The sequence below is a fragment of the Cariama cristata genome, unplaced genomic scaffold (genome assembly GCF_000690535.1).
Source record: "Cariama cristata isolate BGI_N322 unplaced genomic scaffold, ASM69053v1 scaffold13191, whole genome shotgun sequence".
Taxonomy (NCBI): domain Eukaryota; kingdom Metazoa; phylum Chordata; class Aves; order Cariamiformes; family Cariamidae; genus Cariama; species Cariama cristata.
Genome location: NW_009599897.1, coordinates 15,325 through 37,359, shown reverse-complemented (window position 1 = coordinate 37,359; position 22,035 = coordinate 15,325). Strand labels below are relative to the sequence as shown.

At 38.2% G+C, this 22,035-nt stretch overlaps 1 protein-coding gene across 1 annotated transcript in view; it reads left to right on the top strand.

Moving 5' to 3' along the window:
- LOC104169040 (ADAMTS-like protein 3) overlaps positions 1-22,032 on the top strand; it is a gene marked incomplete at its 5' end in the record, with an annotated part of 27,958 nt that extends 5,926 nt beyond the window's left edge. Inside the window, 8 exons of the mRNA XM_009709846.1 lie at positions 9,937-10,119; positions 12,165-12,284; positions 13,100-13,312; positions 15,790-15,973; positions 18,479-18,683; positions 19,559-19,668; positions 21,183-21,397; positions 21,923-22,032. Coding sequence (XP_009708148.1) covers positions 9,937-10,119; positions 12,165-12,284; positions 13,100-13,312; positions 15,790-15,973; positions 18,479-18,683; positions 19,559-19,668; positions 21,183-21,397; positions 21,923-22,032 — 1,340 coding nt within the window. The remainder of the gene's footprint in view (positions 1-9,936; positions 10,120-12,164; positions 12,285-13,099; positions 13,313-15,789; positions 15,974-18,478; positions 18,684-19,558; positions 19,669-21,182; positions 21,398-21,922) is intronic.
- Positions 22,033-22,035: the final 3 nt, after the last annotated feature.

The window sequence follows — 22,035 nt, the reverse complement described above, 5'->3', positions numbered from 1 at the left end:
GGGTGGGTGAAGAATATTAGTGCCATGCCGCTAGCAGAATTCTTAAATTACTTTTAAATTTCTCGGCTGCAATGACTTCTGAGTTTTTTTTCTGTAGGCTGAATAACCTATAATGCTTTTTTTATAGTTGTTCAAACCATAGTTTTCTCTGTAAATAAATGTACATATTGAGTTCTACATTTTGTGTCTAGCAGTGTAGGGTCTACTCAGGAATTCTCTTTCTGAAACACATATAAAAATTCTGCACATAAGCAAAATGGTAAATTAATCATTCATTTTGGAGAGAATATCATGCCATAGAGCAGAACTTCAGCTAGAAGTAGGAGCAGCCTACCCAACAATCTGACACAGACAGTTGTGAAAGGCAGAGAGGAGGTGACGTTGTAAGGAAAGATATACTTCCCAGCTTCCACTGCTGGCTGGCTAATGGCTGCACAACACAGCCTTTAATTATTCACGGCCTGAAGAGAACCAAGTATGTTCCACTTAAGGGGCTCTGGGTTCATTAGGGCATGTTACACAGGACAGCTCTTGTTTGATGGTTTTAACGGAAAGGACACGAAGTTTAATATTACTTGCAGTGTTAGCCAGCTGACTATGTTTGGATTTTTTTTCTTTTTTCATTGCTACTGATTTGGTTTTTTTTGTCCTTTTGAAAGTCCTTCTTGCACACTTCAGAAATCACATTCAGATTGACAAAAACTTTGAAATGCTAAAAAACAGTGTAATAAATAGAAGAACGTCAAAGAATAGATTAAGAAAAGTTTGCTAAACTGCTGAAGCTAATAGTATCGATTTCTTTTCTCATTTTAATTTATAACAAAACTGTTTTTCCACTAATTATAATAAACTCACTTTTATAGCTCCCACACGAGCATATGCTAGAAGATATTAATAACATTCTGGATAGATTCGTATTCCATTCTTACAGCCAAGAGCTTTTCAATCAACACACATGGTATAAATATCAATACTGATTGCTCCAAATTGCTCTTGGATAACATTTATTGTATTTGCAGAAGAGATCGTCTTGTGATTATTACTAAAATAAACTAAAACTGTCAGACTCCATTTATTGTGAAACCTTGAAAGTTCTAAGTTGAAGTAAAGTTGGGGGGGGGGGGTGGGCGGGGAGAAAATATGTCTAAAGTGTGCGTTGTCTGCCACCTGCTGGTGAGAGAATAGAAGGGACATACACTGCATCGAGGTGGTTTATACTGTATACGTTATATTGCATCTCTGAAATGTCTTGGCACAGAGACTTTTAAAAGTAGAAACTCCAGCCAAATTCTGCATTCCTATGAATATATTTTGGCTCTCTAAGAATAACATATTGATAACAAAATTGTGAGAAATACACAAAAGCTGTTGAATCGGGGTCATCTTTTTGCACATACGTTTCACAAAGATGGACTAGCTACTTGCTGTCAGTATTGGAACTTGAAACAGGTCCAAATAAATCAAAAATTTGATTTTCCATCTGTTCCTTCATTTACCCACGCTATTCCAGATGTAACTTTGATGCTGTTCTTTGTCTTCTATGCTTAACCCCTCCAAAGACATCTCAGTGAAGAAAAATAGCAGTTTAATACATAGGATTCTGGCTCTTCATTTCTTTTAGCTTATTGGTGTGTTCTTCTAAAAGATATTAATAATGGATTTCAAAGGTTTAAAAGGTTCAGTACAGATTTATTTTTTGAGGAAGGAATGACACCATATTTAGTATAATAAAAGGAAAATCTTTTGCTCTTATACTTCTTTTTACTGTAAGTGCACTGCATTACAGTTTTTATTTGGATCAGGCATAAGCAGAAAGGACTGGAAGATGTACTTCAAAAGCTTAATTCTGCTTTGCTTTGTGTCTTGCAACAGTCTGGGAACCTGAAAACTGAATCCCTTTGGATATAACTAAACTGAAAAGTGTAGCTGGGGACTATGCCTGTTACTTTCCAAATACTAATGGGCAGTAAGTCCAAGGGACCAGGCAAGATTCACCAAGCAGTTCAAAGCAACTCTCACCCAAACACACATCGGGTGTGTTTTGGGACCTCAGTACCTACTGTGTCTCTTTGACAGCACATTCCTGATGCCCTCCACTGCTTGCTAGTGTAGATACAGCCTACGGAGTTTGTGGCAGGGAAAAAAACATAGATTTGAACAGTTTACAGCATTGCCTCTTTTGGTGTGTGTTTTCTTCCTTTTTCTCCCAGCTTTCCTTATTGGAGGAGGGATTCCTTCAAATTCCTAATTCAGGAAGGGTTAAGATGGTTTGTGTTAGAGAAAGGTAAAATTTCAGAAATCTATTAGAGTTCTTGGAATGCTCAGTAAGCATGTGGGTATTCCCTTGATACTTCCTACTTCAATTTGCAAAAAGCTGTCGAGAAGTTCCCTAGGCAAAGTTTAACAAATTGTCGCAGTGTAAAAGAAGAGGTTAGCAGGTTGGTTAGTACCTGATTAAATGATCAGAAGGAAAAAGTGGTCAAATTTTACAGTGGAGAGAGGTTATCAGTAGGGTGCCCCAGGACTCTGGTCTGGAGTTTGTGATGTTCAACATTTTTATAAAAGTTCTGAAAAAGAATGTGAACAGTTAGTCGACTAAAGGTTTGAAGAATCAAGATTTATAAAGGTTAATCAGATTTAAAACTCCCTGTAGAGTTGCAGCAGGATCACACAAATGACATTTAATGGCTAAATGAGGGCAAAGGATGCTCAGAATTTATATTTGCAGTATAAATGTACACATAGAACAAATAACCTTAAATATAGGCATATGTACATGGCTCTACCTGAATGACTGCCACTCAGAAAGATTTGTGGAGCGATGCTGGTTAGTTCCATGGGAACACCAGTACACTTGCTGGGTGCTGTCCATAAAGGCAAATCAAAACTAATGGCAGAGGAATGGACAAAAGAATAGAAAATACAAACTGGCCATTGCTTATAGCTGTGGTGAACCCTGTTTGCAACTTGCTAATCTCATCTCAAAAACAATATAGTAGTGCTGGAAAAGGTAGAGAGAAGAGCAGTATTAGACGAAACAAGCATGATGGTCTAAGTGCTACGTCTGGTTCTGGAAGCTGGGAAGATATATTGAGGAAGGGCCATTCAATAAATGCCATGATTTTAGTACTCTTTGCCTACACATCCCCAGGTGCCCATCACTAGAGACAAAGTGCTGAGTTGAGTGGACTCCAGGTCTAAGAATGGCAATTCCTGTGTAGTTCTTTAATTTCTGATAAAGTTTTATTTTCCAAGTCCCTGAGTATGTGTCTGCTTTATGACCATAAATGTCTGGGTCCTTGGTGATACAGCATGGCTATTCAGTAAAGTGAAAGTACAATTACTAACCAGTTAGGCAAAACAGTCTCTGATAACAGTGCTGAACTGTAGAATTGCCCTAATGCACACCTACCAAGTCTTTGTTGGGGGTCGACTACAGAATTCAGTCTAGCAGTCATTTCTGAGTTCACACGTAGCTCAGATCCTCTTACTTAGTTGCCTAAATATAATTGCCTTATTTTAAATGCCTGATTTTGCAAAGTATTAACCTTAAACTTCTGCAGCTGAAAAAAAGATCAAGTTCTCTTTGAGCTGACAGCCAGAGAACTGAACAGGACCCGACAGAGCTGTAGCAAGATTGGAATGGGAAGGGGTCTTGCTTCAGGAACCCCTCTAAGGAGGTCAGCAGATGTCAGTAAGTATATCTAAATCCTGCCAGATGTTGCCACCACCTAGGAAGAGGGGCTGCTACATGGCTGGTAGGAAGAGGCAGAGGTAATACCTTTGAAAGATAGCGAGAGAATGGGGCAGTATCAGAGGGCAGGTTGGAGGATCACACCTAGTGCCAAAACGCCTCACACTGGCTCTCTGTCCAAGACTATTATTCTCAGTGAAGTTGGCAAGATTCATACAGGTAACTTCAGTAGCAGCATGGTTTAGGCTTTTTAGGGTTCACCAGAAGTTGATTGCTCAAGCATAATTTGAATGAATATAAAGGCAGTTTGCGACTTCTGCTGGAGAAAGTATGAAGATGTATCAATCAAAGAAATTGCATTGTAAGTTATGCTAAATCCACTGTAGGTGTTAGTGAGTGTAGAATAAATAATAATCAGATGACATTCATTGTGTATGTTACTGACCCAGAATCATTTCCTTTGAAAGATGACATGCAAATTTAGCCTCTAAAGTTAGGTAAACTTTTAGCGAAGTGCAGCAAAATGTGATTTGTGCCAGCACAGTTCTGCCTTACTCTTGAATGGGAAATACAGGATACTTTATGAGATTCTGCATAGCTGGGGGAAAAAATTCTGAAGACATATCCAATCTTTTAGAGCAACTAGTTAGTAGGCCAAGATTTTTATGGTGTGTAATATTTCATAGGGCTTTCAAGGTTGGAGGAAATTTGTTTTTGAACACTGAATATTTTAAGGGCACCCTATAGTGTGGATTCTTTTTTTTTTTCCTTTTTTTAAACACATGTTTTGCAGTCCCATCCGGAGCTGGATTTTTTTCCATAACATTTGCTGTCCCAGGGCCACTCACAGTGGAAAATTACTTTTTTTCATGGAACATTGAGTATTTTAGAGCTGCTCCAGTGCTAGTGGAAAATAACCTGTGTTTGAGGTCAGAAAAATAGATTAAACTGATTTTAAAGTTTTATAGCCACTTAGGTCTATAGTAGAAATTTTTAACATCAGAAGATTTAGATCCATTGCCAGAGTGAGATTCTGATTTTTAAGATTTTTCTAAGACTAAGAAGACCCAAGTTCAGGAATGTGCCTTTGTTCATGAAGGACAATTACAGCCATCCTTAATTTTAAGCATGCGTTTAATTGCATTCCCTAATAGGGATGGATTTCATCCTATGCTTAAGTGCTTTCCTGACTTGGAGCCATAGGATATGATTGTTTGATTCTGCTACTAGCTGATGTCAGTGATGGATCTCCCATTTGAATCACTGGGATCTAGACTGCGCTCAGGGATTCTGAACCTTTGGCAGTTTGAGTGAGGCGATACCTTTGGGCTTGTCCTCCGCTGCATCGGTGTGGAGGTGGGGTGTGAAGGAAACAAAGGTGGCTACAGGCCATCTCTTACCTCTTCCCCTTTTTGTACTGGCTGGAGATCAAACCAGGAATTTGTCAGCTTGAAAGTAATATTTTCTTGGATGTAGATAGGGAATGACTTCCTTCCAGCATTACAAACTGGAAGATTTACTTTTTTTCCTGAAGAGAAGGTCTAGGAAATGAGTCCCAGAATGATTTGGTGTCTTCTGATGGATACAGAAAGAGAGCCATTCTGTAGAAGAACCTTATGTAGATGTGTTAAATTTGGACAGTAAGGTGAAAGGAAAGACACATTTTAAAACTGTCCAGGAAAGGACAAATGACAACAGTAGAAACTACTTTGGGTCAGAACAGAGGGCAGAAAATTATAGCAGTGAGGAGGAAATATTTTTAAAAATCAACGTAATTAGCTTTTAAACATCTCTGTTAATAGTCTTCTTGCTACAATTCTGTAATGGAAAAGGCTCTTGAAGACAGTGTGAATGTTATTTTTGTCCATGTAAAATCCCTGTGTAAATCAACCTTTATGTGACGGAGTGTCAAATATCTGCAGTAAAAATCAACCTTGTGCACAGGACAAACTCCTCCGTGTTTGTCACTACAAAGATGTCCCAAAGCTTAAGTATATTTTCAGCTCCTTTAAGAAAAAAAGAAAAAAAAAAGTAAGTACCATCACCTCGTGTTTGGTTTAGTTTTGCTTAGTTTAGTTTCTACTTGGATAAGAAAACAGTGCTTAAAACTTCTGAAGTTTTATTTACGTGAGTACTAAAGAGTAAAACACAGGTTTTAGGCCTTAACTATTTGCCTAGAAAAAAGGAGCTTTTCTTGCAGTTTGATGGTATGCTTGAACTCTATCCCGCAGTTTCTCTGTAGGAAAATCGGTGCTTTTCACAGTGCTACTGTAAGACTCTTGTCACAAGAGAAATGAGGGAGTAGTGTACTTTGCCTGCTTTCTCACAAGAGCTGATAGATGAGACTTAACTCAGTGTGCAGTGCTGCATACCATTCGGGAAGAAAAATCTTATCTCGGGAGTAGTAAATATGGACTCGAATTTCTAAAGGAAAAGCATCGAAAATCTGCATGATAGGAGGTTTTTCACCTGAAATGTATAAATGGTGACTGCGTGCTGATGTTGTGCTATGTGCTAGGTTATGAGAAGGAGTTTTATGCAAAGCACTGTTAAGCACAGACACTATTAAAGAGGTAAATGCGCACCTAAAAGTAGGGGTTTTTAGTATCCTCCAACAGTAAGAGTGTCTCCTGATAGGAATTCCAGAAATGACAGTATACACAGGAACTCAATATCTCTCATGAGAGTCATGGCAGAAAAGGATTTTTCACTGGCAATATGAACATACAGATAAACTGAAGCTGTCCAGAAGAGCTTGAAATGTACACGCTGCTTTGCTGAAGAATGCAAAGAAGCTGGGCTGGAATGCAAAGGGATGTCTTTTTCTCCTGCTTTATTTCTTTAATCCATTTATAGGGTGTCTATCAACAGATGGGATAGCACCACACAATAAACCTTTTTTCTGGCCAGGTTCTCTGCTGCATCTCGCTGGATGCGCAGCTCCGAAAGCTGTCTATCACAGTTGTGCTCACCAGTTTTGAGTTCCCCTGAAGGGCAGGGTTAGAGGCCCCTGATTTCTAGAATACAACTATGTCCTGACTGCAGCGTGTGCAGAGTCCTGCCCCCTCTCTTCCCTTTGTGCTGTATTCCAGCCTCTAACAGGTCCCTGAACTCTTCTCTGAAAGGTATCTTCCTTTTTTCCTTAGCTTAGGGCTTGAGCTGAGGATTTGCCTTAATACTCTTAGTGGCAACCTAACCAAAAGCCCATGAGAAAGGAGCTTGATAGCAAATACCAGTCGTTCTTAAGCAGATGGTCCAATATCTCCCAGGCTTACTCTCAGATAGTGATTTGGTCTCCACATAATACAAAGGTGGCGGAAAGTAAAGGAACCATGAAATGCAAAAACTTAAAGGGTCCTCAAAATGATTGTGGCCAGCTCAGAGGGACTCAGCATACAGTTCACATAAAAATTACTAGCTCTTAGATAAAAATCTCAGTAGCCTGGGGTAAAATACAATGCAGGAGTGTTGTGATTATCCCCACTACTATTTTCAGCTCAAACAGCTCACGTTTATGGATGCACCCTGAAGGTATAACATTAACTCTGATTTAAAATGACAGTATGCAATAACCACGTATAATGCATAACAATGTTGTTTTTTCCATTATGTATTTAACTGATCGTTTTTCATGGATTACACACACACACACACACATTTTATCTGTAAGTGACAGCACCCCAAAGATTGCTTGGGTGGATTCATTGTGCATTTCAGTTGGACTGGTTGCTGGACTGCCATGCAGGGCTCTGCCTGCACTTCCGCTCCTTAGACCTAGAATTTATGTTTGTTTATTCACATTATTCACTTGAGAAATGGTCTGATTTACTCGTGTGTATGTGGTATTACTTGCTTGTTTCCCCTAAAGAGAAATGTGTACAGCTCTTTGGAGAAAGAAAGAGGAATCATTTGCTGAGTTTAAGATGTGTGACAGATACCCAATTTTGAACTTAAAATGAAAGGCAAAGCTATTCCGCAGATTTCTTCTGCAAACTGAACTCCAGTCCAGGTTTTAAAAGGCTCTACATGTCTCTGAATGAGACACGAGTAGAAGAGAAGAGACATGGCATTTTTTCCGGGATAAACTCTAGGATACAAACCAAGTTTGGAAGAAAGAAATATTTTACTTAAGTTAAATCCCAGGAATGAGACACAGTTCTGAATGCTGTGGTGAGAGCAGAGGGAGGACCGTATCAAGGGGTGAAGTTTGATAGAGGCTCAGGTTAAAAGCTTCAATTTGAACCTTTCCAAACATTTTTGTAGTTTTGTGTTTTGCGGAATTTGACTTTAAATCTTTTGACTTCAGTCCCATCTCAACCGTGCTGCTTCTGGCTTATTTTTGGCTCTGATTGGTCTGCTGGAATTTGGTGCCAGTGAGGGTAGTCTGGCTGCAAACCTCTAGGCCTTAGATTAAAACAGCTCAGCATCCTCACAACACCTCCTCAGCCCATCTGTATAGTAAGTATATACGCCTGAATGACCATGGAAAATACACGGTAAAGGAAAAATATGTCTGAGAATGATACACTTTAGCCAGAAAGCTGGGGTAAAATGGAAAAAAGACCCTTAAAACATAGACCTCATTCTAATTCCAAAAGGATTTTTCGAAGTGGCATAAAGCTTCTTCTGGAAACTTGAAAAACAGCCTGGTTTTTTGGACCCTTGTGCACTCTCAGATCTGTACTTTGTTTTATGCAGTTTTATTCTGTAAAATACAATCTCATGAGTTTAAACATGAACAGCTACTAAATTGTCTAGAATAAAAATCTGTGATTATGCGGAAGAGTGTTTCTCTCCGCTGTCTTTCTAGACAAAATGGTGGGGGGAGCTTTTTCCTTCAGTGAAATACAGGTTCCAAAAAATATGTCTGGTTCCTATTACAGTAAAGGAAAAACTTGAGGTGTGCATTGGAAGTGCTAAGCCAGTGATTGAAATGTTAAAGTTGTTCCTAAAGGCTATTCCACATCATGAAGACATCATCTGTAAAGTAATACTGCACAATGATCTGTGAAGAGAGGAGACTGAATTAGCATTCAATATGGCTGAAACTTCCAAATGTCCCACATTCGGGTCAGCTTCTATAGCAGAACCTGTGTTGGTAGTCTTCAGTGAGCACTGATCAATACATTCGGCGAAAAAAACAGTTCAGGTGAAAGACAGTTTAACTGCTCTGACTTGTCTTGTGCTCTGTGCCTTTCTGCACCTCTGCGGCTCGTCACTGTGCCACGGATGTCAAACCGACCCGGTGGTTTAGCTGGGATTTTGGAGCTTTGAAAGAGCACTTCTGCTGCAGCAGCTCAACCAGAGCATAAGCAATAAAGTGTCTGATTTGCCAACTTGCAAAATATCTTTTTAAAGGCAAATGTTTGTGGACAATAAAACAGTAGAAGTCCTCCCACAGAGGTGGTACTGTGCCAGTGGAAAAATAATCTAATTAAAAATAAATGTCCAAAATTGTTCATGGATTAAAATTTAGAATGACAAGTTATCTGCAAATGCTGAGTTTCTCAGAGTTCAAGCGTTATGGTAGGAATGATGATAGACCTTTGGCTTTCTATAACATGGTAAATGAGATTGCTTAACAACTGAGCCCCTTGTTTAGTTGTTAATAGCTCTTGCTGTTCCTTTTCCTTCACGCTGCATTGCTACAAGTTGTATATATGACATCTGCAACTTGGAGAAGTTTTCGGGAGCTTTTTCTGGCAGAAATTTGCGATAGGTATTTTCTAATCTAATTGATAGCTCTATCCTTTTTTTTTTCCAAGAGAAATATTTTGCCTTAAGTTCTTTTTTTTTTTCTTTATTTTTACTTCGAAATTGAATACTCATTCCTTCCTTCTTGTATTCTCGGATGCAGGTTGAATGAAAAGATTCTGTGCAGATCTTTACATCAGTTGGTCTTGGTTGGGGTTAATGGTCTCACATCTTTCAGTAGCAAGACACATGAGCATGTTGCATTTGTAGGACTGGTAGCAGTTTTTAAAGCTGTTCTGTCAACTTGCCTTAAAGCACTTGACCTTTAATCTTAGTGAGATGCTGAATTATTAATAGGGCTCACAACAGAGAAGTTTTGTTGTGAGTGGAAAAAGTAATTGTTTTGCTGCAAAGTTGTTAACTTTGGTTTATGCTGTCTGTGAAATGACCAAGGAACTTAGGATTCCTGGATGTATGGTAGCAGTTAGCAATATAAAACTTATGGTTTATCTCTCACATTAACTGTTTTAATTATTTGCATTTTAAAGGTGTTCCCCAACCAAATGTAACATGGTTTAAGAAGAAAGACGTTCTACAAATCAATTCTTTCTTGGTTTTGAATGGCTCTTTACTTCTGAGGAATGTTTCCTTTGAAGATGCAGGAACATACACTTGCAGAGCAACTAATGCTCTTGGAAAAGCTGAAGCTGCCTCTGTTCTCCACTTAACTGGTAAGTTCTAAATGAGAATTCCTTACTGATAGCAACAGTGAGCCACTTCGATTATGAAGTTTAAACAATAAAGTAGTTGGGGGGACATTTAACACTCTATTACAAACTTGGAATTTTTGATTGCATCTGACTCCCTGGAATCTGTTCTCTATTTTGTGTTTCCTGTAATAGTGGACTGAGGTACAGATGGTTTGACTTGTGACTTCTTCAAAAGTTGATCCATCTTCTTGCTTCCAGGCAACAAGTATCAGCCGTTAAACAAGCAGACACATTAGAAAACTCAATCCACTGTCATATTACATTGTTCCAAGTGCTTTTATCTAAGGAAACGGGGCAGGCTTGAGTTATTCAGAAAATCTGCAAGGAAATGCAGTGAAATGAAAGCAAAGGCTGGTTTTGGGTTCTGGTTTTTGTGTTGTTTTTTTTTTTTTCTTTAATTATAGAGGCCAATAAAACATAGGGACATGGAAAACAAAAAATTCTGAATATGAACTGCTAACTCTCAGAATAGAAAATAGAAAGAAAAACTCCATTTAAATGACTCTATTGTAAGTAGATCAATACTGTAATACTGTATAATACAATTGTGCTTTGCAAATAGCTCCAATGAACGGATCATTCAGCCCTAGAGATTAACTTTCTCACCATTTTGCTGTACAAAGTACAACGCAGTTATGCATGGCCAATCCTGCTACAAAGCTTGCTTTCTTAGGCACACGTGTGTGGGGCAGGTTATAGATGTTGGGCTCTGTTGGCCAAGGAAGACGTACCAAAGACATAATGGGACTCTGTGTGTGAGGATGAGTGTAGACTGAAGCTGCCTTCTTGGTTTCAGTTTTCCTGGAGTACATCAAAACTTCAGATGTTCCAGAGAGGAATATTATTATAATGACGTGACTGGGAAGATTGCTCACAAGAGTCCGAACTTCGTTTCTATTCCCAGTCACATGACATTAGTTTAAATAAATCTTGAGTGGATAGGAGAGGGCCAAATTCTGTAGTTTTTTTGGCTGTGCCAAAAAACTGCAATGAAATGGGAGGACTTCTGGTGTCAGGACTTACAGGTTGCACTGACTCAATGTTGTCTAAAGCAACATCATGTCAGCTGTTTGGACTTCACTATAGCAATTACTGCCTGACTTGGGGCAGTCGAACAGCAGAGCAAAATCCGTGCAGCCTTTCTAATAGAAGTTCCTGAGGACTGACAAGGCAACTAGCCTTTTGCCTCTGTGGGACTGGTCTGTGATTTTTTTGTCCCAGTGTTTACACAGACAAGCAGGAGGCTTTGTACAGACATTGCACACGGAGGAAAAACGACTCATGGAAGTTAGAATATAACAAAATATTTAAACCCTTCTGGAAGGAGAATCATAGATATTATGCACATTCATTAAAACAGAAATGTTGACCAAGTGGCAAGAACTGTGTGTTACTGACAGATTGCCCACGTTTTTGGCAGTTATTCTGTCTGGCATATGATAAAAAGGAGGAGTTGCTATAGTGATAGGCATATGATCCTGCATACATTATGCTATCTACATGCATAATGAGATTTTAAAAGATTTTCTTCTTTTTTCTGTTGTAGCACTTTGTCATAATTCCATCTTATGGAACAGAGGAATTGGCCTGATTCCACTGAGAGAATTATTTTTCTTAAAATTTCTGTATGTGAATGACTGGTAATGAAATCATAAATAACATTGTTATGAGAAACAGGAAATACATCATACACCCTGTAAATCTTGTTTTTACACTAAGTGTTACCAGCTTATTTTTCTAATAAATAAAATTCAATAGATTTTATTACTTTAGAAACTTGTATAATCATTATAAATAATTTCTGCCTTTCCCTGTTTATATATCTGAAGTATATTTGTTAGACGGACAACTTAACTGCATAAATGAAATTGATCCTAATGAATTCCAAAGTGCTGTTATCTTTCTGCTTTATAACTAGCAAGTAGGATATTTTGATACAATTTTTTTTTTTTTTAGCATTGTGATTTAATCCTTGCTAAGAAGAGATCTTATGCATTGTGTTACAGAACCAAGATTTTCAGAGAATAACACTCTATTGTCAAAGGGAAGCAGAAGAAAGCGTGTCCTAATGGCATCTGGAATTGGTACAAATGTCAGTGTGGTACCTGGAGATACACTAAGAATAGGTATGTTGTCTTTCTGCTTTGTCATTTAAATTATATTATTTATTCATTTTGTTAAAATGAAGGGGACCTCCATGAAGAAAGTGAGTGTAATTCCTAAGAGCACAGGTTTGGTGACCTTCTGGATTTCCCAACCATATCTCAGCTTTCTGTTATCAGGGTGGGAGCCTCGGAGTAAGATGCACAATTATTTTTTTGTTTCAGCTTTTCAAAAAGTGTTTTAAAATGGCGACCCTTTAGGCATCGTCTAGGTGACTCACCATGAGACTGAAGCTGCGTGATTTCTCTTTGAGCTTCACTTGAAAACAATGGGAGGGGATTCAGCTGGGCTCTAGAACATTATTTTTTTAAAATTTTTCTGTCTAAATGAATACCTGTGTTTCCATCCCTGCTTGTGCCTGTGGAGTGAAAATGCAGCAATTTCATTTAATGTGTTTATGACTCCTTTCCGAAACAGATAGAGACTCTTTCATTATAAACCTATTTGCATATTGTAGACTCTGGGATGAAATCTTTGTTCCTTTTAAATAATTGTTCCCTCCGACTCCTTTGCTCATATAGAAGCGAAGTTTGTAAGAACTCAGTGCAAGGGAAAAGGTAAAGAACTATTGTAAGTATACATCAGCTTACAAAGCTGATAACCCTCAAGAGGCAGTCCAGATTTTGAGTTATAGCTTGGAATTCAGTGAATTTATGCATACTCTTGTTTTTATTTAGACTGCTAAGGTCTTTTACGTAGACTCACACAATCACACATACTTATTCACAAACATTTCGAGGTGGTTAGAAAAACTTGCTAAAATGCTGTTGATTTTTAGGTTGCCCGGTGCAGCCCAGCTACAGAAATACAGTTCGCTGGCTTTTCGGAGATAGTCCAGTTGAGGAAGTTAAGACCTTGGAATACCGAACCTTGGTTGGAGGTCGTATCCTGGAGGTGAACACCAACTCTGGTCAATTTGCTGGACGATTCCAATGTTGGACTTCAGCTAGTGCAAAACCAATGTCAGTTTGGGTAAATGTCAAGAAGGAAGGTTTGTTGAAAATTATATGACAAATTCTTAAATTTTAAAATATTTTCTTTCACTCTGTAAAGACTTTCCTGAAACCTAACCTGCTTTTATACATAGAAACTAATTCATAAATACATGTTTAACTTCACATATGTGAATAGTCCCATTTAAATAGGCAATGTCCATACTCGGAGTTGGGTATGGGAATTAACGTGTATCCAAACATCATGAGGGGGTTCTCATTTCTTACCTGTGTAGCTGAGAAGCTAAGAGAATGTTACCTGATTCGGTGTCTTGCTATTTAAACAGTTTTAAATCAGGCAGGTTTTCTCAACTTCCCCTTCAACAAATCATACAAATTGCTGCCATGATAGCCTGCTAAACTGAAACAAAACTGCCTTTGAGGTCATCTTTGGAAATATCTTAATTATAATTGAAATAAATGTAATATAATTGTCATAATCCAGCATCATTAGAATGATATTGGTAGCCATCTTACTGTAGTCATCCTTAAACGTGTCAGTGTACTAAGGCACACTGCATACTCATTAATTTCAATGTTAAGTTTTCAAGAACATTTTGTAATGTTCTCCAATGCAATGTGCTTGCACTGAACTAAATTTCTATTAGCAGGTTAAAAAACATGTGACTGAGGATTATAGATGAATTTGACAAGGATCTTACATATGCACCAGCAGGACAATAGGCTGTATGTGCAAACATTTTATAAAGTTTTAAGTATTTGAAGTGCTTTAGAAATTAGTTACATTATAATTGGGCTTTAAAGAAGAGAGTTAAGATCTTGGATCCTACTAAGAGCCTGGAAGCAAAGCACCAAACTCCATTTGTTAGTTTTTTAAAAAAAAAAAAAAAAAAAAAAACAAACCAAAACACAAAACTCTAATGAGTCAATACCCAGAGAATGCAAATCCAGTTTAAAAACAAGTATCTGTTGAAATAGAACATTTTTGTATGTGATTTGTCTGTTAACCTGTCAACATGATTCGAGTTACTGTTTATATGCAAAGGACTCAAGCAGTTAAGATCAGATCTTGCAAATCCCCTACAATATGTGTAAGTGTATTCTCAGTGATTGCCAGTGGATTACTGTTATGGGTGAGAATGGTTCTGGTATGCATGGGGCTGCAGAGTCACTTGCATTTACAAAGTAATTTTACTGAAACATGTCTATGATCAAAATGTTTATTTTTAAAATCAAAAGAAAATTAATGAACTGAATCAGAAAATATCCTAATAGAGTTTATAAAAAAAAAATCTAGGTCTTGGTCCTGATATAGATCTCATTAAGGTTAGAATTTCTGAACAGGTCTAGCCAGGTATTGAACTATCCACCTGTAGTCTTTAGCTGGACTGCCTTTTGGTTGCCCAGTACCCTTTCCGGTCAGGCTGGTCGGTATTTTGGGGAGATTCCATTTTCCACTTGTGAGCTTTAACTGTGATGCTTATGTAAATGTTTCATCACTGAAATAACCACGTATTTGTAACAAGGCAAAATCTCCTTTGGTGGTTTTTGCACAGTAGGCGTATTAAGGGCAGTTCTGAGTAGTATCATCCTAGTTAAACAAACAATACAGTCTCTCCATCATAGTTGCAGTCAGTAAAATTAACTATTTCTACTTTGAAAAAGGCCCTTTTGTATTATTTTAAGAAACCCAGAAGTAATAAGGAAACATTGAAAAACAATAAGTTAAAGAATTCATTATGTGCTGGAAGAGTGAGCCTGTGGACACAGCTGGTAGCTATCAATTATTCTTGGTTATTACAAAAAAATCTGACTCCTGTGATCACATAAAAATCTGTCAACATTGCATAGTACTTCATCTTTTACCAAGTGTCAAAAAAAAAAAATTGTGGGGGAAGGGGTAAATGTGGAATTGTGACTAAATATAAAGGTAGTAATTGTTAGAGGTGATTGGTTTTTAATATAAAATGCTCTTTAAAACAAATTCCTTTTTCATCTTGCCAGATGCCTCAGTGGGAAATTATTTACACATTAAATACTTTTATGTAGTTTAGCACAGGATTCTCTTAAATCCTAAAATTATGTGAAGTGTCTGGAATAAGATGAGTTTTCTTCAGAATAAACTTACTGTAGAACAGCAGGAAACCTAGAGAGCCTGATTTACAGTTTCCTCTTTTTAATGCTCATTGTATAAAAATGTTATGAAAGTTTTAAAAGAAGTTCATCAGTTCCTACTGTGAGCCAGGTTCTGCCCTTCATGCGCACATATGCTGATCCCATTTGCCTTCTAGAGAGCTTCATGCTCATATGTAAGGCCTGAACTTGAGGGCAAGCTGAGTAGGACTAAATTCTGCTTTGGCTTATGGTCCCTTTTCACAGTGCTGAAATATCTTGCTTTTCTACAGAAGATGCGGTATCTATCTAGCTTACAGAATATGCTACCAAATCAATTAAAATGTGATACAGTTACAATGTATAGTGCCTCTCTCACACTACTTTCAATTGCATTTCTTAGATTATAAATGGGAATATGCTGAGTGGAGTACTTGCTCTGCTAGCTGTGGGAATTCAGGAACCCGCTCCAGAAGACTGCAATGCATGAATGCAGAGAAACAGAAAGTAAATGAATCATTATGCAGAGAGCTGCAAAAACCGGTGATTATTTACCAGTCATGCAACACAGATGACTGCCCTGCCAGGTAAACTCCTTTCTACTCTATTTCCACGTGCACTATGTGTATTAAACTGTACTCACAACTTCCTGAAGTTGTTTCTGTGGTTGTACTCTGAGCCTGAAATGTGGGTTTTATTTCATCATGAACTCGAAAGCATGAGAGATGTGAAAATGGATCACAAGCAAGTAGGGGAATGCTCGATTCAGGTGAATAAATGAGATCTGTGCAGGTCTCCATGCTGCTGCAGCAAGTCTTGCTGCTGCCACACTAACACCTTGAAAGCTAAGCTGGAGGTCTCTCTGAGACATTGTGATGTGCTGGTTTTGTGGAATCTGTGCCAAGACAAAGAAAACTCGTCATGTTTAGAGCAGCCAGGATACTCTGTTCACCTCCTCTCCTTCCATGCCAGCAGAGCTCTGAGTAGGATGTTTACTGCGGAATACCTCATTCGTCTCTCATGCCCCTCAGCAGTGTCACACTCCTTGCATGTCCTTCCCTGCCAATTTTCTCACTAGATCAACTGGGGTACCTTGTGATCTTGGGGCAGCAAATCTTTATATCACAAGCAAGTATACCACAGCATCTGATTCCAAAAGCCAAAACCTTGCCTCTAGACTTCTTGAGTTGCAGTGAGCATTCCGGCTCAACAAGGCGTTGCTCTACGTTTTTAGCAGGAAATCCCACAGGAGTCCTCAAAACAAGTGCTTTCCGTTGCTTAAAAGAATTGGCCATCACTGTCAGCAACATAAAAATCCGTGAGGGATGAAAAGTCATGCACACATTTTGGAGTTGTCCCCCACTGGAAAATGTTCGGAGAGAAGTGTTAAGACCTTAACTGACATTGTGGGAGTGCATCTTGCCAGTGTGTTCTAAACTCTGTTCTAAATACAGAAAACATAGCAACAGATAAATATCAGGAGAAATTTGTTTATATTTCATTATTAGCAGCCAAAAAACCAGCTCATCTTAAATTGTGAGTCTGAACTCCAGCCAGCCCATTACAAGCAAACTTTTTGCCAGTGGAAAAATACTGAAATAGAACTAAAAGTTTGAAACACACAGACTCAGTTCCCAGTTTCCCTTTTAAAATCCAGCCATTCAGAGCAGATGATGGAGAGTTAGGAGGGTACTACAGGGCCCAGTGCTCCCCTGAGCAAGGTCGTGCCTTTCCAGTGGGCTGCAGTGCATGACTTAACAATCTGATTATCACTGGGCCCAGAGTATTCACAAAAAACAATCAGTTATTTCACATGGCTAAACAGACTGAGACCTAAATTCTCTGTTACTAAAATGCTTAGATTTATTTTGCTTTTAATTTAGCTTTATGCATTTACCAGTGGAAGGGAATTGTGTATATGCTAACATCATTAACTCTACCTTGAATTATACATGTATGCGAACGTAGAAATTGTTCTTTTATGAAGTATTCCACACTTCCTATATAGGAAGAGCATCCCAGATGCCTGGAAAATAGCCCTGTGTCTGGTTCCTAGTGCCTCTAACCTCTCCCCCTTCCCTGTGATTACTGACCTGGAAGGGAAGTGCAAAATGTTCAGACTTCCCTTCCATTTCCCCACTTACAGATTTCTGCATGATCTCTTCATCCCAAGGCAATTCTTTAGAAAGTATCCATAGAATTATAAAGGCTTTAGATGTATGGTCGGTATCATGGGCCCTTATTATTCAAAGTGTTTTGCATGTGTTTAATCACTTCTCTCCAGCACAGCATAGAACAGTTAAGCAAATATAAGGGTTTAAGCATGTACTGAACTTGTGCTTTAAGTGTTTGCCAAATCTGGGCCACTGCACCAAATGTTTGCAAAAGCACTTGAGCTTTAAAAGGGAGAAAAAGATAAGGGTCCAGACTGTAAAAGATTAATCCTCCTTGAATGGATATAAGCTGTTTGACTGTAAGAAAATGAAATAATTGCTAAAGAGAATAGAATTTTTTTTCTGTTGTCACAGTTGGGCTACCCATAAAGTCCCATTCTGTATTTCTAGCCCAGGTTTATGAAAAGATCAAGTCAAATAAATTGTATTACCACCTGCTGCTTCCCCAGTATTGTTCTTAGCAGCCAAGACAGACTAAACCTTTGCAACTTCTAATCAATAAATAACACGTTCTGCTTGAGCCATTATCTTGATGTAGTAAATTCAGATGAGTTATGGCACCTGTCACCTTAGTAGTAACTAAATCAGTACTATTCATTTTATAAGTTATGCAAAAGTACGCTGTCCTTCCCTCAGAAATGTTAAATCCAGCAGGGTCTATAGGGTTTACCTAGTATAACCTTTTGGGTAACAAGCAGGGTAACTTCCATTAGCATATATTGAGCCACAGAAGTTGCAAGTTAACTAAATTTATAAGATCTTGCTTAACAACTGAAAAAGCTGAATCTACCTTTTCTGACATCTAAAACTTGCAATGACAGGTTCTAGTGATTTTTATTGGCAAGCAGATCGCTGCAAACCACCGGCAAGTTTGCAATGCTTTCGTAGTTGCTACAAATTTGTTTCTGCATCCCGTAGGTGGGTAACTAGTCCATGGTCTGAGTGCTCTGCATCATGTGGGAATGGATTTCGCTATCGGCAAATAACTTGTCAACAAGTAAAAGCCAATGGCAGTGTGCTGACACTGCTGCCAGATGCTTGTGTACGCAGGGGTCGTCCTGTGGGAAGGAAACCCTGTATGGGTCATTTGTGTACAGCAGGAACTGCACAGGCAAAAGGAGAGGTAAGTTACAGAGTTTGTTTGGAAACTCCTAATATTAGAAAAGCATATCAGTGTTATCGTACTGTTGGCTGAACATCTATTCTCTCGCACAAAGGAAGAGCTTTGTGGCGCTAGTTGTAACTACCTTTCAGACCAGTGAATTACAAATCCTGGGGTTTTTTTCATTTTGTTGTGTCTGTGCTACTTTTATTTGTTGAAGACGTGACTCAAAACCTGAGTATTAGTTTCAGTATATTTTATAAGCTAATCCATTACTATGTACTCCATTTTTTAAGCTGGTATATTGCTTTTATTGCAGTGTTATCAGAACACAGTTTGCATAGCTGTACTTGTGAAGTCCCCAAAGAGAGATATATGAATATGCTTCAAAAGCAGTTGCCACAATATTTAATACACACAGCTCTGCTTTTTTGTATTTTCTGTGTTTCTTCATTTGTGCAGTAAACTTGTGTTTGTATTGATATGATTTTTATAATTATTAAAACAGTATTTACTATTCAATGAGGAAAGTAATGACTTAAGAGAATTACTGTTACCGCATCCTTGACAGAGATGTTAGCAAGGCAAGTTTGTGAATGTCAGAGCTACGGAAAGAATGTTGTAGTACTGGAGACGTGAAATGAGGAAAGCATAGACAATTGAATTAGCTTTATGAATAGGTAGGAAAGTCAGTATCTTGGTAAAATTACACACAGAGGATCCAAAATATCTAGGTCTTATCTGAACTGAGGTGTGATAGGGTTGAAGAAAGAGAAATACAGATCAAGAATGTAACTGGGTTGTGTAACTGGGTAACTGCCTAGAAGGGTAATTCTGTTGTTATTAACTTGGTTGTTTCTTTTTTTTTCCCCTCACCCTTTTCTCTCACTTTTTAGTGTTCTGGTCGCTGTGTAGGCCGCCCTGTAGGTTTACAGCATCATCATTTTATATGTCAACTTCATAATGGATCTTTGGTGCCAAACTCTTCTTGTGATGAAAGAAAGAGGTATACAGTTTGAAGCAGTTACAAGTTAGATTCTTTAGATAATCAAATTAAAGATACAGGATTGTCAATGCAGTATAAATATGCAAATTCTTATGTATCAAACTGAAGGAAAGGAAGTAGTGACAGTCATCCCTTTCTATACACTGGATGAATTCGGGAACCCAAGGAGGGTAATGGATTTGATCAGTGACCTCCACTGTGCTAACGGCAAAGCTAGAAATAGACTGAGAGAATCTTGATTCCCAAAAAGAAACTAGGAACTGGAGTGATCTGCCATAACTTTTTTACTGCGCTTGAACTAGGTCTCTTCTCATAGTGCTTTTTATTCTCATCTACTGCTGCCTAAATTTTATAAAATAAGAGTTTCCTGGGCCTTGTTTTGTGGACCATGTAAATTGGTTTACTAGTTTATGACTACTGAAATCAGGTGTACTTCTCTGCATAAATAGATCTCATTCTGCCTCTTAGCATGTACTGTTGAGGTATGTAAAAACTGAATGATTGAGAAGGTGTGACTTTTTACTTTAACGTACACATTCTTTGTAAGAATTCTGTTAATTTATTTTACTGTCTTTAAACAACTCCTTTCGATACAAAAAGTTTTACACCTCCACAGAATCTTAATCAGCAGATTCACTTGGGGCTATGCTATAGCACATAGATGGATGGCAGTCTCTATAAAACAACATGATCTCAAAAAGACTGTATTTAAGACAAATTAAAACTGAACGTGAGGTCCTAGGGGCACAAAACTTTGCTCCAGACCGAAAGTGTAGGTAGGGCAATGAAAAGCAGGGGATAAATGGGTAACAGGTACCTACATGAGCATTGTTACTATGTTTCTAGATTACTGAACCCAGCTCTTCATATTTCTTGCTATAGAAGTGCTTCTCATGTGTGAGCATTTTAAAGCATTTTTGCTGCACACACAATGAAATTTTGGCTCCTCTGAAGTACATGGTGAAACTTCTATTTACTGCTAAGAGCCAGGACTGCACTTTGGCAGCTTCCAATATTCAAGGAGGTTCAGTGTCAGCATAGAAGTATTACTTGTGTTCAGGAAATGCACAAAGGATTTGCAGCATCCAGTACGCAACATTTCAGAGTCAATTAAGTTTTCCTAAAGATAAAACATTTTTTCTATTCCAGGATTAAGGAATTGGTTTAAAGAAACAGGGCCTTGTCTTTTGTTTCCTCATGGGTGAGGCATGATGAATAGGCACAAAATGAAATAAAGGAGATTCAACTTAAATATAAGAATAAAGTTTTTTTACTGTGAGGATTCTCAAACACTGGAACAGGTTACCCAGAAAGGTTGTGGAGTCTCCATCCTTGGAGATATTCAAAACAAATGGAGACAGTCTTGAGAAACCTGGCCTAGTTTACAGTGCTATGAGCAGGGGGTGTGGACTAATGAGTCTCCAGAAATCCCTTCTAACATCGGTTCTATCATTCTGTGAATAAGAGTTTAGCACAAAAGTAAACGTTTAACTGCCATTTATTTTTCTCCACAGATCTCCTGTCAGAAGAAACTGTTCTTCAGAGGCATGTGATGTCTATTGGCGGACAGGCCCTTGGAGGCCTTGCAGTGTGGACTGTGGGAGTGGATTTCAGTCAAGACGAGTGTATTGTGTACACAGAAAGAATAACAAACCTGTGGCTGATCAGTATTGTGGATGGAGGAAGAGACCAGTGACCTGGCAACACTGCAATGTCACATCCTGTGACAGTATGTAAATGTTTATTTATGTATGAGCATAGTAATAGTTTGTAGCTGTTATATTAGAAAGTGACTCACAGTTGTACACTAATGATTCTGCAAGCAGTTGATCGTACATCAAAGGTAAAACTATCCTCTCCAAGGATCACTTCATAATCCTGGGGTTATTTTTCTCTGAGTAGGCCAGTTTGATATTACAAAAGCACTTTTAGAAACAGGATATTTAGGAAGTTGTTTTATGCAAACTTCCCTACATGACTGTGCCAGTTGTGACTCATAACTCTCTGAGCAAGCTGTTAATTCCTGAAAGATGGGGTAGTTTTCTGAAACAGACAATAGGTAAGTGAACACAGTGAGATCACACCTCTTATTTGTGACCTACTTTAGTTTTGAATCTACTGTTGCCAGAAATGCAAAGTAAAATAATTACAAAGCTACCAGGAATCCATCGGTTGTTTACAATTACAACGATAAGTTCTACTGTTCTACTTTTGTCCATGATAAAGCATTTTAATATTTAAATATATTTTTCAGAAGGCGAATGCAAGGATACAACTCACTACTGTACATTTGTAAAGCAACTAAAGTTATGCTTGATAGACACCTACAAACAAAGATGTTGTCAATCATGTCAAGAAATGTAACTC